We start from the raw sequence: 13,144 nt of genomic DNA, 5'->3' as shown, positions 1-13,144 counted from the left end.
TGAGAACCTCTGCTCTAGAGGGCCAGGCTGGGGCGCCCCTCCCCCCTTCTCTATCCCCAGCCTGCAGGAGGGCTCAGAGGGAGCTCAGAAAGCCGCCTAAGTCATTGCACTCCCACCAGCCTCGCCTAACAAATGAGGAAACGGGTCCAGAGAAGTTTCTGGAATTGCTCAAGGGTTCTCAGCTTCTCAGGCGATTGAACCCTTGCCTTCTGCATGTTCCCTTGATTCCAGGAAGCAAACCCTTCCATGGGGCCACATGACTCACCACTTCTCCCTCCTCCCCGCCTCCACTCCCACTCCCAGCTGGGCTACCAGAATGTTCCAAAACAGTGTTGCCGGCCCCAAAGCCCAAGAAGAGGAATTTCACCTGTTCAATGTCTCCCCACAAACCCCGACACAATGGCCCAATTAAAAACGTTTCTCCTTCCTAAAAATGCCCCACTCCCCTGGCTGCTGTGGCCAACTGAGCCAGGGGTTGAGAATCAGGACTCGGGCCCTGCAGGTCTGTAGGGGTTCCAAGTCCCTCAGGAATGGGGCAGTGACCGGCAGCTGCTGTGTGCTCCTGGCCTGAGACGTGGCCTCTCTGGGCTCTGATTTCTTCATGGGGAGTAAAAGGGGAGGGGGCTGCAGGGGTGGGGAGTCAGGACACGGAGATTCTAGTTCACAGTGTTCTCTCAGCTCACATGTCCTGCCCAGCCTCTGTGTGCCAGGCCCCGGGCTGGGAAAGTGGAACCAGGCAGATGTGAGCTTTGCTTTCAGGGGTTCATCCAGTCTGATGGGGGAGGCAGCTGGGAACCCGTCAAACACCACATTGAAGTACAGCAGAGCTGAGAGGTCATCAAAAGGAACCTGAGGCCAAGACTAGTTTGGCTCAGTGGATAGAGCGTCAACCTGTGGACTGAAAGGTCCCAGGTTCAATTCCGGTCAAGGGCATGTACCTTGGTTGCAGGCACATCCCCAGTGGGGGGGTGTGTGCAAGAGGTAGCTGATCGATGATTCTCTCTCATCGATGTTTCTAACTCTCTATCCCTCTCTCTCTTCTCTGTAAAAAATCAATAAAATATTTTTTTTTTTAAAGGAACCTTAGGCAGTAGTGAGGGGAGGGTTCTGGAAGAGAACATACACCAATGAATGAAGGAGGAGGGATAGAGATCAGTGAGGGCGATAAGGCTCCTCTGGCAAAGGGAACAGCCAATGCAAAGGCCCTGGGGCAGGAAGGTGCTTGCCGGAAGAGCAGTGAGGAGGGCTGGAGTGTGCCGAGGAGAAGGAAAGGACAAGAAAGGGGCACCAGAGCCTTGGAGAGGAAGGAGGAGGAGGGTAAGAGGGCGATGGATTAGGAAGGGGGAAGGGTAAAGGGTGAGGCAAAGTGTGAGTCAAAGAAAGAGGGGGGAGTAGGGAGGGGGAGATAAAAATGGAGGAAGAGCCCCAGACAAGTTGGCTCAGTGGATAGAACATCAGCCCCGACTGAAGGGTCCCGGGTTTGACTCCAGTCAGAGGAACATGACTGGGTTGCAGGCTTGCTCCCGAGTGTGAAGTGTGCAGGAGGCAGCTGATTATCCCTCGTCATTGATGTTTATCTCTCTCTCTCCCTCTTCCTCTCTGAAATCAATTTAAAAAAATATTTTTTAATGGAGGAAGACCTGCCCTAGCTAGTTTGGATAGAAAGTAGGCTGGTGAACTGAAGGGTCCTGGGTTCAATTTCAGCCAAGGCCACATGCCCGGGTTGAGGGCTCCATCTCCAGTGGAGGGGGCAGTGAGGCATGCTCTCATCATTGTTGTTTCTATCCCACTCTTCCTTTTTCTTCCTCTCTGAAATCAATAAAATAAATGTTTAAATCAATGGGAAAATATCCTCGACTGAGGATTAACAGAAAGTAAAAAATAAAAATGGGGAGAAACCAAGATGGCAGCATAAGTGAATATTTAAAGTGCTGCCTCACACAACAATTTCAAAACTACAACTAAAAGACAAAACGAACATCATCCAGAACCACAGGAAGGTTGGCTGAGTGGAAATTCTACAACTAGAAAGAAAGAGAAAAGTACATTGAGACTCACAGGAGCTGCAGAAGGCAGGGGTACTGAGGCACGTGTGGAGATGGCTGGCAACTGAGTGCATGGCTGGCTTTCTCAATCAGGAGGGAAACAAAAGATCCCAACTGCTCTGAACTCCAGTTCCGGGCGAGACTCTGGGGACCCAGACTCATTCGGGGAGAAACTGGACTGTCTGGCAGCAGGTGAAACTCGAGGGCGGCTTTCTCTCAGAGGTGCTTGCAGCAATTACCAAGGGACACTGAGACCCAGGGGCCTCTTAGGGCAGAGCTGAAGGGAAGCCATTGCTGTTGACTCTGCCCTGAGACTCTGCCCCATCCAAGCTGAGCATAGAGGCTTTTGCAAGTCTTCTCTCATACAGGTGTCTCCAGCACAGAAGTTCTCCCAGCATAGACACAGCTGATCCTCACACCCAATTGGCCTGGAGGTCAATTCCTCCCAGTGATACCAACAATGACCAAGGCTTAACTACCACAAGACTGTGCACACAGCCCACAAAGGGGTGCACCAAGAGTGTCCACCTCAGGTAACTGGCGAGGCTGAGCCACTGGGGCCCTATAGGACACCTAGCACACAAAGCCACTCTATCAACACAGGGAAGCAGCCAAAATGCAGAGACAAAGAAACAGGTCACAAATGAAAGAAATGGAGGAAAGCCAACGACTGAACATAGAGTTCAAAACCGTGGTTATAAGGCACACCCATGCTGCTGGATGGTGTCAAGTGCGTGGGTGCCGAGCTGGAATACAACTCGGAGCACAGCAACTGGCACGGCTTCGACCGAGGCCCACGCCCCGGCCCACCTTGGGGCCCCTCAGCCTTAATCTCCACCTCATCTCCCCAAATGCCGCATGATGGTGCGGCTTCCTCATCGGTCCCCAGGATGGGCATGGGGGTGGTGTGTGTCTAGGGGCCTCCAAGCGGGGGGCCTTGCCCACACCTCACCTCTGCCTTCATTCACGCCACCTCCCTGCCTCTCCTGTGACTTCCTCTTCCCACTTCCTCCTCTCCATGTGTCTCAGTCTCCTGCGGGGGAAAAAACGGGTTGAGCCCCAGGGAGGCTATCTGAGGAGAGGTGGGGAAGAGGAGGGGTGGGGAAGAGGAGGGGTGGGGGAGAGGAGGGGTGGGGGAGAGGAGGGGTGGGGGAGAGGAGGGGTTGGGGAGAGGAGGGGTGGGGGAGAGGAGGGGTGGGGGAGAGGAGGGGTTGGGGAGAGGAGGGGTGGGGGAGAGGAGGGGTGGGGGAGAGGAGGGGTTGGGGAGAGGAGGGGTGGGGGAGAGGAGGGGTGGGGGAGAGGAGGGGTGGGGGAGAGGAGGGGTTGGGGAGAGGAGGGGTTGGGGAGAGGAGGGGTGGGGGAGAGGAGGGGTTGGGGAGAGGAGGGGTTGGGGAGAGGAGGGGTGGGGGAGAGGAGGGGTGGGGGAGAGGAGGGGTGGGGGAGAGGAGGGGTTGGGGAGAGGAGGGGTTGGGGAGAGGAGGGGTGGGGGAGAGGAGGGGTTGGGGAGAGGAGGGGTGGGGGAGAGGAGGGGTGGGGGAGAGGAGGGGTGGGGGAGAGGAGGGGTTGGGGAGAGGAGGGGTTGGGGAGAGGAGGGGTGGGGGAGAGGAGGGGTTGGGGAGAGGAGGGGTTGGGGAGAGGAGGGGTGGGGGAGAGGAGGGGTGGGGGAGAGGAGGGGTGGGGGAGAGGAGGGGTTGGGGAGAGGAGGGGTTGGGGAGAGGAGGGGTGGGGGAGAGGAGGGGTTGGGGAGAGGAGGGGTGGGGGAGAGGAGGGGTGGGGGAGAGGAGGGGTGGGGGAGAGGAGGGGCTGGGGAGAGGAGGGGTGGGGGAGAGGAGGGGTTGGGGAGAGGAGGGGTGGGGGAGAGGAGGGGTGGGGGAGAGGAGGGGTGGGGGAGAGGATGGGTAGGAGAGAGGAGAGGAGGGGGAGAGGGAGGGACGGGGGAGGGGGAGGACCCAGGGTGGGTTTTACCTCTGCCTCCCCACTCGCAAGCCATAGGAGCTCCAGCCAGGGCCCGGAGAGGAGGGAGCTGGCTCTGTGACATCACCATTTCCACTCCTGCTGCTGCTGTCTCCTGTGAGCCACCTCTCCCGCCTCCTCCCTTTCCCACCGCTGTCTGTGTGAGTAGGAGGGAGGTGCCGTTCCCAGCTCCCGCACCCAGGTGTGTGTTACTTGGTTTTTAATGTTGATTTTTTTATGTCATTGTTGATTTTTTTAAATATATTTTATTGATTTTTTACAGAGAGGAAGAGAGAGGGATAGAGAGTTAGAAACATCGATGAGAGAGAATCATCGATCAGCTGCCTCTTGCACACCCCCTACTGGGGGTGTGCCCGCAACCAAGGTACATGCCCTTGACCGGAATCGAACCCGGGACCTTTCAATCCGCAGGCCAATGCTCTATCCACTGAGCCAAACCGGTTTCGGCTGTTACTTGGTTTTTAAACAATGGTTGGGAGGAAATCCTAAAGAAATAAAACTTTCAGTGAATACCAGGGGGGCGGGGAAATCTGATGAACAGAATAAACTGGTGAATATAATAGAATCAGGGGCATAGAAAGGGAGTGGACTGACCATTCTCAGGGGGAAAGGTGTGGGGGGGTGTGGGAAGAAAAAATCGTACACCTATGGATGAGGACAGTGTGGGGGGAGGCGGACGTGTAAGGACAGAGGGTGGAGTGGGAACCGGGTGGAGGGGAACTATGGGGGGGGGGGGGGGGAGAGGAACAATTGTAATAATCTGAACAATAGAAATTTATTTTTTTAAATGAAAAAGAAAAGCCAAAACCGGTTTGGCTCAGTGGATAGAGGAAGATTCCAGGTTCGATTCCCGTCAAGGGCATGTACGTTGGTTGCGGGCACATCCCCGGTGGGGGGAGTGCAGGAGGCAGCTGGTCAATGTTTCTCTCTCATTGATATTTCTAACTCTATCCCTCTCCCTTATTCTCTGTAAAAAAAGCAATAAAATATATTTTTAAAATAAAAATAAAAATGAAGGCCAGGAGGAGTTGAAGGCAGGAGGGTGGAGGAGGAGAAGATTTGATACTGAGATTTGTGAACTGGCCTGGATCTGATTCACGTTGTAAGATCGCCCCCTGGCGACCCAGTGGAGAATAAGCAGGACGATGTGGCCTGTCCACCCTCGCATCTATCTTCCCTCGGGCCCTCAGAGTTGGTCAAAGAACGTATGACAGCCTGACCCCGTCAGTCGAGCAGCCTTTAGTCTTCCAGCCCCAGTTTCTCCTTGAGCAGAATGGGGACAATATGCCCCTGGGACTCCTGTGCCTGGATGTGCCCAAGTGATGGTCACTGAGCCCTGAGGACCTCCTGCCGTCCCCACTTCACCGAGGGGCAAACTGGAGCTCGGAGAAGAGCGCGCAGAGGCAGAGGCAGGGTTGGAGTGCAGGACCCAACCCCTCCCAAAGGATTGGGGAAACACGCCCTGGCTGGGCGGACCCGTGGGTGTCCCTGGCGCCCTAAGGTGCCAATTAAATGCCCGTGGCCGTCTCCAGGCCTGAGCTGTGGACAGCAGCATGGCCGAGCCCGGGCCGGAGCCGGGGCACGCTTGGCGAGTGCTCGCCCTGTGCGGGGCTGCCGTGTTCCTGGCTGCGGCTGCAGCCGGGGCGGCCCTGCTGGCCTGGAATCTGGCCGCCGCCTCCAGGGGCTCCCGCTGCCCGGAGCTGGAGCTGGGAGTCAACGCCACGGTGCCCCCCGGGGGGGACCCCACGCTGGAGGTCCAGGAGCTGCAGCGACGGCTGGCAGAGGCTGCCCTGCGCGAGGACGCTCTGGCCAGGCAGCTGGAGCAGGCCAGGGGGGGCCATCGGGAGCTGGAGGAGGCTCTCAGGGCCTGTGAGGGCCGCCAGGTAGGCGGGCAGGGTTGGGGGTTGGGGCATCCAGAATGCGGTGGGGGGGTCTGCATACACCCACAGGAAGGCCCCCTTGTGCCTTGGTTTCCCCGATTCTTTTGTTGTTGTTGTTGTTAATCCTCACCCAAGGATCTTTTCCCATTGGTTTTCAGGGAGAGCGGGAGAGAGAGGGGAAGACAGAGAGAAACACCCATGTGAGAGAAACACATGGATTGGCGGCCTCCTGCAAGAGCCCCGACCAGGGCCCCAGGCCGCGGGGGAGCCTGCAACCCTTGACCGGAATCGAACCCGGGACCCTTTGGTCTGCAGGCCGGTCCTCTATCCACTAAACCAAACCACCTAGGGCAGTTTCCCCGATTCTTTTTAAGATTTTTTACTGGTTTTTAAAGAGAGAGGAAAGGTGAGAGAAACATTGTGTGAGAGCCCAACACGAGTTGTCTCCTGCATGCCCCCTATCGGAGATGGAGCCCCAGCCAGACCAGAAATCAAACCAGCCACCCCTCGGTGCACAGGGGGACGGCCACCCCACTGAGCCACACCGGCCAAGGCATTTTCCCAATTCCTCCCTGAGAATGAGGACAGCACCGTAACCCCAGCTGCTGCCATGTCAGTCATCCTGTACGACACCGTCTGACCCAGAAGGCCACGCCAGAGAAACAGCGGTGGGTCGAGAAGCCCCCAGCCCAGAGCCCACCTAGGGAGGGCCTGTTTCATCCTCTCCCCCAAGTGCCCACTCCACAGCCCCTCCCTCCGAGCTAGTGTCCCGGCCCTATTTTGGGAAAAGGACATTCATGTCACCTGTAATTACGAGGCTAAAGTTAGCGTCTTGGAGGAGGTACCAGCCAGGTCCTCCTCCCTTGTTCTCTGGCCGCCTCCTTCACACTTTCTTAACCTTTCCCACCCCTCGGCCTCACAGGAACCACGCCCATCCTCCCCGTCCCAGCGATTCACAGGTAGTAACGACTGTGTACCTCTGTGTGCGGGCCCAGCAGGGGTAGGGCAGGGTGTGAATTTTAAAATTCACAACAGACTCCTTGCCCCCTTCCTGCCTCCCTAAGGGAAGGGTGTGGGACAGCCAAAGCGAAGAGCAGCCTGCCCTGGGTTCAGATTCTGACGTGGCCTCCCAATGGAAGATGCTCGAAGGCCAGGCTAGTTGCTTTGCAGAGTGTCTCCGAGGGGTGACAAACCACCCACAAATGCGATCGCTGGCAACAACCACAAGGTCTGGTGTTGGTTTTAACCCCCCGTTGGCAAGTCTAGAGGCAGCTGGGATGGGAGCCACAGTCCGACTGCAGAGCCAAACCCTTTCCGCATCCCCAGGGCTTGGGAGGCGGTGGACCTCAGAGGAGACCTCCCTCCAGGCAGGCAGCTGTCACCTGGCGGTATCCCAGACCTCAGCGGCCGTTTCTGTGCTTTACAACCACAGGACCCCAAAGGACATTCCAACGAAGCTCAGGGAACATCGGGGTCATCTCAGTCTCCCCTAGGAAGAGCAGGGCCAATTCACTCCTTCTGCCCTCCCAGGATCCCCCCCTCACGCCCCCTCCACTCTGCAGAGCCGGCTTCAGACCCAGCTGAAGACACTGAAGACTGAGGTGGAGGAGGCCAAGGCCCAGGGCACTCAGATGGGCGCCGAGAACGGGGCGCTGGCAGGTGTGTTGTTGGGCGAAAGGGTGCTGGGAGGGACTAGAGGTGGGAGGAGCCTAGTTTTCTAGTTGCAAACAAGCACAGGTGGACACGTCACGCAAACAACATGCAAACGAAGGCGAACACGTGTGAAAGAAACGCAGCTGACATGCCACAGGTCACAAAAACGCAACATGCAACCAAATATGTTAAACGACTTCCAAAAGCAGCGCCAACCTAGAAAGGCCATGGACACAGCACACAAGCGTCATTCACACAAAGCAAAGCACGCAGACCACAGGCAGGCTGGGGTCCCGGGAGCCGGGGTCCCCTGACCGCCCGCTGCGCCCGCAGAGGCCCTGGCGCGGCAGGAGGCGGCGGCCGCCGAGACCACCCGGCAGCTGGAGGAGGAGCGGCGGCGCGCCCGCGAGGCCGAGGCCGAGGGCGGAGCCTGCGCGGCCCGGGAGGCGGCTCTGCGCGAGCGCGTGTGAGTGACAGGAGGGGGCGGGCCTTGAGGACGGGGGGCGGGGCCTGCAGGTGGAACCTGGGGCGGGGAGCGGGGTGGGGAGCGGGGCGGGCTTGTTGGGAGAGGGGATCCCCGGGTTGGGGCCAGCACGCTGGAGGCCTGGGTTCTTTGGGTCGGACGCATCTGGGGGGCCCTGGGGAGGTGATGGGGGCGCCCTGGGGAGGTGATGGGGGCGTCCTGGGGAGGTAATGGGGGGGGCGCCCTGGGGAGGTGGGGGGAGGGGGTCCTGGGGAGGTGATGGGGGGGCGCCGGGAAAAAAAGCATCGAGGGAGGGACCGGGCATCTGGAACCGAGCTTCGGGGGAGGGGACCCGGGCGTGGCCGGGGGTGGGGGAGGTTGGGAGGGGTGGAGGAAGGATGAGGACTCTGAGGGTTGGGGTTCCCAGGAAAGGAGGAGAGTGCCGGGGGTCCTTGGGGGCCGGGGTCCACGTTCTCACCGGCCCCTCCTTCCCGGCAGCAAAGCCCTGGAAGCCGAGACGGACCCCCAGCGAAGACAGCCGCACTCCCGGCCCCGCTCGGGGTCCCGGCACCGGCCCAGCCCCCGCCCCCGGCCCAGCCCCCGCCCGCGCTCGCGCTCGCGCCCCACTCCCTCGGGGGGCTGCCGGCGGCGCGCACGCGGGTGATCCGCCCGCGCAGGACGGGCTCCGGCGGGGGGACGGACAGCACGGTCCTCGGTGCCCGCGCTGGGTGAGGTGCCCAGTCCATGCCCATCGGCGCCCAGCTGTAGGCCCACCGTCTGAACGGAAACAAAGGGAGCGCTGTCCGTGCTCTCTCCCCGCCCGTCCTGAGCTCATTCTGCAGACAGGGACCGGGTCCATAAACGCCCACTGCGGTATGGCCGGCCTGGGACTGGAGTCCCCTCTACCGATCGTGTTGCCCTCATCCCACAGACATGGGGACTGGAGACCAGGCCTGGCTGGGGGGTGGCCTGCACAGGTCACTTCTTCCCCCGGGGCCTCGGTTTACTTTGTGAAATGAGAGATTGGAATCATGGGTGGAGAGTGGGCTTCTCTCTGACACCAAGAACCGGCAAAGGTAGCACAGTAAGAAAACGGCAGGCCCCTCTTCCTGTAGGGTGATGGTACGAAACTCCCAAATGATGTTTTAGCAAAGGAAACCGAGTTACACTTTTTAAAATATGTCACATCAGAGGTGGCTTAGACCTGAGGTGCCGGGATGGTTCACTATTTGGAAGTTTGTCAATAAAATTCACCATCCTAATGGATCGAATGGGAAAAGTTCTGAAAAGGCCATCAAATTCAGGACAATGTAAAGAGAACCGCTGTCGAGTGTTTGATATTGTTTTGGCGGCACTGACCATGCAATTAGACAAGAAAAACAAGAGATTTAAATATTAGACAAGAGAAAGAGAGTGTATAGTTTGAATCATGTGAAAGCACTGTTTATAAAAGGTCAAAAATAATTAAAATAACAATTTTTTAAATATATTTTATTGATTTTTAACAAAGAGGAAGGGAAAACATTGGCCATCTGCCTCTTGCACACACACACACACACACACACACACACACACTGGGGATGTGCCCGCAACAAATGTACATGCCCTTGACCGGAATCGAACCTGGGACCTTTCAGTCTGTAGACCGACGCTCTACCACTGAGCCAAACCGTCTTCAGCTAAAATAACAATTTTATGTGGTGTGATTTCATATTATCTTTTTGGATTTTACTTTTATATTTGACATAATGTAAGACTTACAGAAAAATTGGAAGGTGAGCACAAATTATCCCTGGGCACTCTTTACCCAGATTCCACAGATGTTAACTTTTTCCAGCTTTGCTGTCTTCTTCTTTCTTCTCCTCCTTTTCCTCCTCCTCCTCCTCCTCCTCTTCCTCCTCCTCCTCCTCCTCCTCCTCCTCCTCCTCCTCCTCCTCCTCCTCCTCCTCTTCTTCTTCTTCTTCTTCTTCTTCTTCTTCTTCTTCTTCCTCCCTCCCTCCTTCCCTCCCTTCCTCCTTCCCTCCCTTCCTCCCGCCCTCCCTTTTTACCTTTATGAAAAACTTGCCGAAATGATGTCTCTTTTCCCATAAATATTTGAGTTTGTGTTTCCTAAAAACAAAGACATTCTCTCACATAGTGTGGTACAGTTATGAAAATCAGGAAACGAACATCAATAAAACACTGTTATCTAATCTGCAAGCCTCAAGCAGATTTTGCCAGCTGTTCTGATAAAGTCCTTTATAACAAAGGGGCCTTTTGTCTCACACACTATTCATCAAGTCGCTGTCATCTGCTTTACTCTGAAACTTTCCTCGGTGTGTCTTTGCCTTTCATAATATTGCATTTTTAAAAAGCCCCAGCCAGTCATTCTGTGGAGTCCGAGTTTGAGTTTGTGTGATGTTTCCTTATAATTTTTGGTTGGCATTATCAGAAACCATTAAACCTAATAATATTACCTGCTGGTGGTATGGTTTTATATATAGAAGACCCAAAAGAAAGAACTGAACTTTCCTATGTCTCAACAACTAGCTAGAAAATCGTTTGGAAGAAAAGAAAGACTCGTTCAGATCGTTGCTGTTTTTCATTCCCAGGAATCATTTCCATATTATGTAAGGGGCTCTTATAAATTAAGCAAAAAAATAATAATAATAATAATAACCTATAGAAAAATGACAAAGAACATGAACAGTCAGTTCACGGAAACATGCCAGCAAAGCACCCGGCTCCTCACTCCTGGAAAAGAAATGCAAATGGAAACCACAGGTGGTACCACTTTCCACCAGCTAGTTTGGCAAAGATAAAAACGAAAATAGGTTAAACGTTTGCAAATACACTGTGCTGGCACTGCTGTGTATTTGGGAAAATACAAGCAGTCCCACGCAGCACAGGTGGAAGGCCCGTGGCAGTTTCCTAGACTCTCACCATTAAAGGGCAAATACCATTCGACCATCCGTTCCCCCTCCGGCTGCTTCCCACAGGCAGATGTACACGGGCACATCAGAAACAATGGATGGGTTAAATGCAATGCAGAATCCTGGGTTGGATCTTGGAACAGAGAAACACTTAGTGGGTAAATAAAATAAAACCTGGAGCTTAGTTAATAGTATATGCTAAGGTTAATTTGCTAGTTTTGACAAAGGAATCGTCTATAATAATAAAAGCGTAATATGCTAATTAGACTGGACAACTGAACGACCTTCCAGAGGTCATTCCAGATGTCCTTCCAGAGGAAGCTGTGGCAGTGAGGGCTGAGGCAGAGGCGGTTAGGGGCGATCAGGCAGGCAGACAGAGTACTTAGGGGCAACTAAGTACAGACAGAGTGGTGAGGGGTGATCAGGCAGGTAGGCAAGCAGCTAGGAGCAGCAGTCCCGGGTTTCGAGAGGGATGTCTGACTGCCAGTTTAGGCCCAATGTGGGATCGGGCCTACACCTGCAGTGGGACATCCCCCAAGGGGTTCCGGATTGAGAGAGGGTGCAGGCCAGGCTGAGGATGCACGAATTTTGTGCACCAGGCCTCTAGTGGTATATAAGATGCTAACAATGGACGGAGCTTGGTGAGGGCTATTCAGGGATTCTGTATTATCTCTGCAAATTTTCTGTAAATCTAAAATTATTCCAAAGTTTAAAATGTACTTTTAAAAAGGAGAGGGAGGAAGAGGACGTTATCACGACATTTTTGGTCATTGCAAGAACAAAATTGAAAATAGCCCTGGCCGGTGTGCCTCAGTGGGTGGGCATCGGCCCGTGCACCAAAAGGTTGCCAGTTCTATTCCTGGTGAGAGCGCATGCCTGGGCTGCATGCAGAAATCAATGTTTCTCTCTCTCCCTCTCCTTGTCCCTCTCTCTCTCTCTCTAAAAATCAATTTAAAAAAAATTTTATTAATTGGGAACAACCTCAAAGTCAGCAAATTGGGGACTTTAAGTTATTGTCCATTCATATAGAATAGGGGTGTCGAACTCAATCAGAGAAGGGGCCAAAATCTAAAATCCAGCCTAAATCGCGGGCCGAATGGTTTACTGAACAGTCATAAACTGACAATGTCATAAACTGACAGCGGAGTGCAGTGATGACAGCGCGGTGCGGGCCACATTGCAAGGCCTGGCGGGCTGGATTTGGCCCGCGGGCCTTGTGTTTGACACATGTGATATAGAAGGATACTATACAACTCTTTAAAAGGCCAAAGCAGATCTGGGAGACTCATAATATAACAAGCAGGAGGGCAATAATTCTGGGGAGACTTGTATCCAAATACAATATTTCCAAAGGAAGCACTGGTCACGGCTGTGGCCTCTGTGGGGAGCGGGGGGGGGGGGGGGGGGGGGTGGGCAGAACCAGGGCGTTGGGGTTGGGGGTTAGTGGGGTAGGCAGTCTCGTGTCTCTCTGTATATCTTTGTGTAGTGTTTGTATTTTTTAAATCATGCACATGTATTACCTTTAAATGTTAAACTTTGGCCCGGTGGCTCAGTGGTCGAGCCTCGACTTTTGAACCAGGAGGTCACGCTTGGATTCCCAGTCAGGGCTCCATCCCCTGACAGGCTTGATCCCTAGTCGGAGTCATGCAGCAGGAGGCTGATCAATGATTCTCTTTCATCATTGATGTTTCTTTCTCTCTCTCCCTTTCTCCTCCTCTCTGAAATCAATAAAAAATATATTTTTAAAAATTTTAAATTTTGTTTTGAAAATTTTCTGAAGAGGCTGGTGAGAGGAGTAGGAGCCATGAAAACTGACCCCTCCCCCCCTCCCCCCAGCTAGTTATGCTCATTTCCCCCCACCAACCTGGGGCCTGTACCTGATCAGGATCTTTACCTGAGCCCCGCCCCAAAGGAGGAAGTGAGGCTGAGGAGAGGAATAAGAGCGCTAGCCTCTTTCAAAACCAAAACTGCTTTGGCTCAGTGGGTAGAGCATCAGCCTGCGGACTGAAGGGTTCCAGGTTCAATTCCAGTCAAGGGCACCTACTGGGTTGTGGGCACGTCCCCAGTAGGGGGTGTGCAGGAGGCAGCTGATCGATGTTTCTCTTTCATCGATATTTCTAACTCTCTATCCCTCTCTCTTCCTTTCTGTAGAAAATCAATAAAATATGTTTTTTAAATTTTTTTGAAAAAAATAAAAAAAGAGCTCTAGCCGCTATG

At 54.5% G+C, this 13,144-nt stretch overlaps 1 protein-coding gene across 1 annotated transcript; it reads left to right on the top strand.

The window, feature by feature from the left end:
• Window positions 1-5,474: 5,474 nt before the first annotated feature.
• CCDC194 (coiled-coil domain containing 194) lies at window positions 5,475-9,556 on the top strand. Its single transcript, XM_084886042.1, has 4 exons — window positions 5,475-5,902; window positions 7,462-7,558; window positions 7,886-8,018; window positions 8,514-9,556. The coding sequence occupies exons 1-4, from the start codon at window positions 5,573-5,575 to the stop codon at window positions 8,677-8,679; spliced, it is 726 nt and encodes a 241-aa protein (XP_084742168.1). The 5' UTR covers window positions 5,475-5,572; the 3' UTR covers window positions 8,680-9,556.
• The last annotated feature ends 3,588 nt before the right edge of the window (window positions 9,557-13,144 follow it).

The sequence above is a fragment of the Pipistrellus hanaki genome (assembly GCF_964339955.1).
Source record: "Pipistrellus hanaki genome assembly, chromosome: 5".
Taxonomy (NCBI): Eukaryota; Metazoa; Chordata; class Mammalia; order Chiroptera; family Vespertilionidae; genus Pipistrellus; species Pipistrellus hanaki.
This window is presented reverse-complemented; position numbering and strand designations above follow the sequence as displayed.